This window comes from Dipodomys spectabilis, unplaced genomic scaffold, assembly GCF_019054845.1.
Source record: "Dipodomys spectabilis isolate Male_0828 unplaced genomic scaffold, ASM1905484v1 ptg000069l, whole genome shotgun sequence".
Lineage (NCBI taxonomy): Eukaryota > Metazoa > Chordata > Mammalia > Rodentia > Heteromyidae > Dipodomys > Dipodomys spectabilis.
In genome coordinates, this window is record NW_024870746.1 from 2,558,402 (window position 1) to 2,560,898 (window position 2,497).

At 39.8% G+C, this 2,497-nt stretch overlaps 1 protein-coding gene across 1 annotated transcript; it reads right to left on the reverse strand.

Annotated features, from left to right (window-relative positions):
- Positions 1 to 1,354: 1,354 nt before the first annotated feature.
- On the reverse strand, positions 1,355 to 2,281 carry Apcs (amyloid P component, serum). Its single transcript, XM_042682032.1, has 2 exons — positions 2,178 to 2,281; positions 1,355 to 2,030 (listed from the first exon to the last, which is right to left on the reverse strand). The coding sequence occupies exons 1-2, from the start codon at positions 2,242 to 2,244 to the stop codon at positions 1,414 to 1,416; spliced, it is 684 nt and encodes a 227-aa protein (XP_042537966.1). The 5' UTR covers positions 2,245 to 2,281; the 3' UTR covers positions 1,355 to 1,413.
- Between the last annotated feature and the right edge of the window lie 216 nt (positions 2,282 to 2,497).

Consider the following 2,497-nt stretch of genomic DNA (forward strand, 5'->3'; position numbering starts at 1 on the left):
GAAACAATAGCAAGCAAGAAAAAACATTTGAGTCCTTATCTTGGGGTTCCTTTCACCTAACATCGACTCACCTGACCATTGCTACTTGCTTCAAACATATACTAATTATTGCAAATAAGGGAAAACATGGGACCTATGTTTCTTTGGGCCTGGCTTACTTCACTTAATATAATTTTTTTCCAAGTCTTTCCATTTCCTAACAAATGGGGCAATGTCATTCTTTCTGATGGAGGCATAGAATTCCATTGTGTATATATACCACATTTTCTTGATCCATTCATCTACTGAGAGGCATCTGGGTTGGTTCCATATCTTAGCTATGGTAAATAATGCTGCAATAAACACAGTTGTGCTGGTAGCTTTAGTATGGTCTTGTCTGTGATCATTTGGGTAAATGCCCAAAAGTGGGATTGCTGGGTCAGAGGGGAGCTCTATGTGGAGTCTTTTGAGGAACCTCCATACTGCTTTCCAAAGTGGTTGAACAAGTTTACATTCCCACCAACAATGCAGTAAGGTTCCTTTCTGTCCACATCCCCTCCAGCATCTGTTGTTCTTAGAGTTCTTGATTATAGCCATTCTAACTGGGGTGAGGCGGTTGTTTTGATTTGCATTTCTTTTATGGCTAAGGAGGTCGAGCAATTCTTCATGTGTCTATTGGCCATCCTTCTTTTTTCTTCAGAGAAGTTTCTCATTAAGTCTTTAGCCTGTTTATTTACTGGGCAGTTGTTTCTTTGAGGATTTGTTGTTGGGGGATTTAGTTTTTTGAGTTCCAAGTATATTTTAGATATGAGACCCTTGTCCTTTGTATGGGTAGTGAAGATCTTCTCCTAACCTGTGGGCTTTCTATTGATCTTGCTAGCTATGTCCTTTGCCATGCAGAAGATTCCTATTCTTCTAGCTTTCTTCCCTCATCTCACTATTTGCTGCCAAGTTCTTAGCTATTGCTTACTTATCTCATTCTAGTTTGTCTCCCTGGAGCAACCCCAAAATTCTTTTTGATTGATGGGTTTCTGGAAAAACAAATAGAAGCATTTCTATTGCAATTCTACATCTATTTTGAATTGTTATTAAAGTGATTATTAGTAGCATATCAGTGCTGTCAATGCTCCACTCACTGAATACTCTGGCTTTGTGATAATCTTTACTTAGTTACTGAAAATGTTTCCTTCCCATATAAATTGAAATATCAACTACTAGAAAAGTCAATCTAAGATAAAGTGTTTGGGATTATGATTGCACCAAATAAATGAGATGGAAAAACACAGTATGTTTTTTTTATTAGGCAGATATATAGCTAAGAGACTCAACCAGGAAAGAATTATCAGTATAGGATTTAGTATTTGGTGGCTCTGAGAAAAAAGTCTCTGAGATGTTGGTTACTTCATTGTCAAGACATTTTGTTGATGCAAGACCTCAGGCCCACACTAGGGGCTTGATGATGACATATCCATTCACTTCATAGTGTAGAGCCTTCCAGTTTAGAATATTAGGATAGGTAGGATTGGTAGTACTACCCTGATATGCAAACAGGATCTCCTCTGGAGATAGCACGGAGTCCCACATGTCCAAATCCCCAATCTCTCCCACAAAAGACTGGCTCTTATCAAATTCCCCTCCAAAAGAATCCTGTTCCTGTCCCAGGACAATGCTGCCATGAGGTTCTATAGCGTACCCCTGCCTCAGACCCTTCTTTACCAATGGCTTTCCATTGATCCAAAATTCAACAATGCCAGTGGAGGACTCCCAGCTGGCACAGAGATGCACAGGTGAAAGGAGTGTTTCCATCACTTTAAATGTGACTTTCCTTCCTCCAATATGTAGACTGTAATCTCCAGTTCTTTCTTTATAGATTAGTAGTTCGTTATCCTTGCCCTCGGCATTGTAGGAGAAGAGGCTGTAGGCTCGGGAAAGGTCACTATAGGCTCGCAAACACAAGGTAAAGTTCTGCAAAGGTTTCTCCTGCTGTGAGATTATCTTCACATGATCTGTTGAAGACTCTGTAGGGAACACAAACACCTTCCCACTGAGGTCTGTAGGAATAAAAATAAATAAATAAATACAATAAGTAAGTAAATAAATTAGTAAAAAAGTGACTTTCATCATAAATCAGGTAAAAATATTTGATTCATTTTTGTTTCTCATTTCATAGCTCCTTGACCATCCCTTGATCTCCCTACCTGTCTGAGTAAAGGCTTCAGAAAGAAGGCTGGTGAAGACAAAGATCAAAAGCATCTGCATATCCATCTTCTTGGGCTGGGACTGTGACAACCAAGACAGTGACTAGGGTGGCTGACAGGAACTAAAATGCATCCTGTAAAAGCCCAGGCAAACTCAGGCTTTATATGCATGTTGGGTGAGGATGGGGGATGAGGATACTAAGAAAGTGTGAATGATTTTCCAGGTCCTCCTTCTGGTTCCAGCAATCACAGCTGCTGGTGGAAAATGAATGGCCAGGCCTTGGACTGGGAAATCAATGACAGTTATTCATTAGGTACAA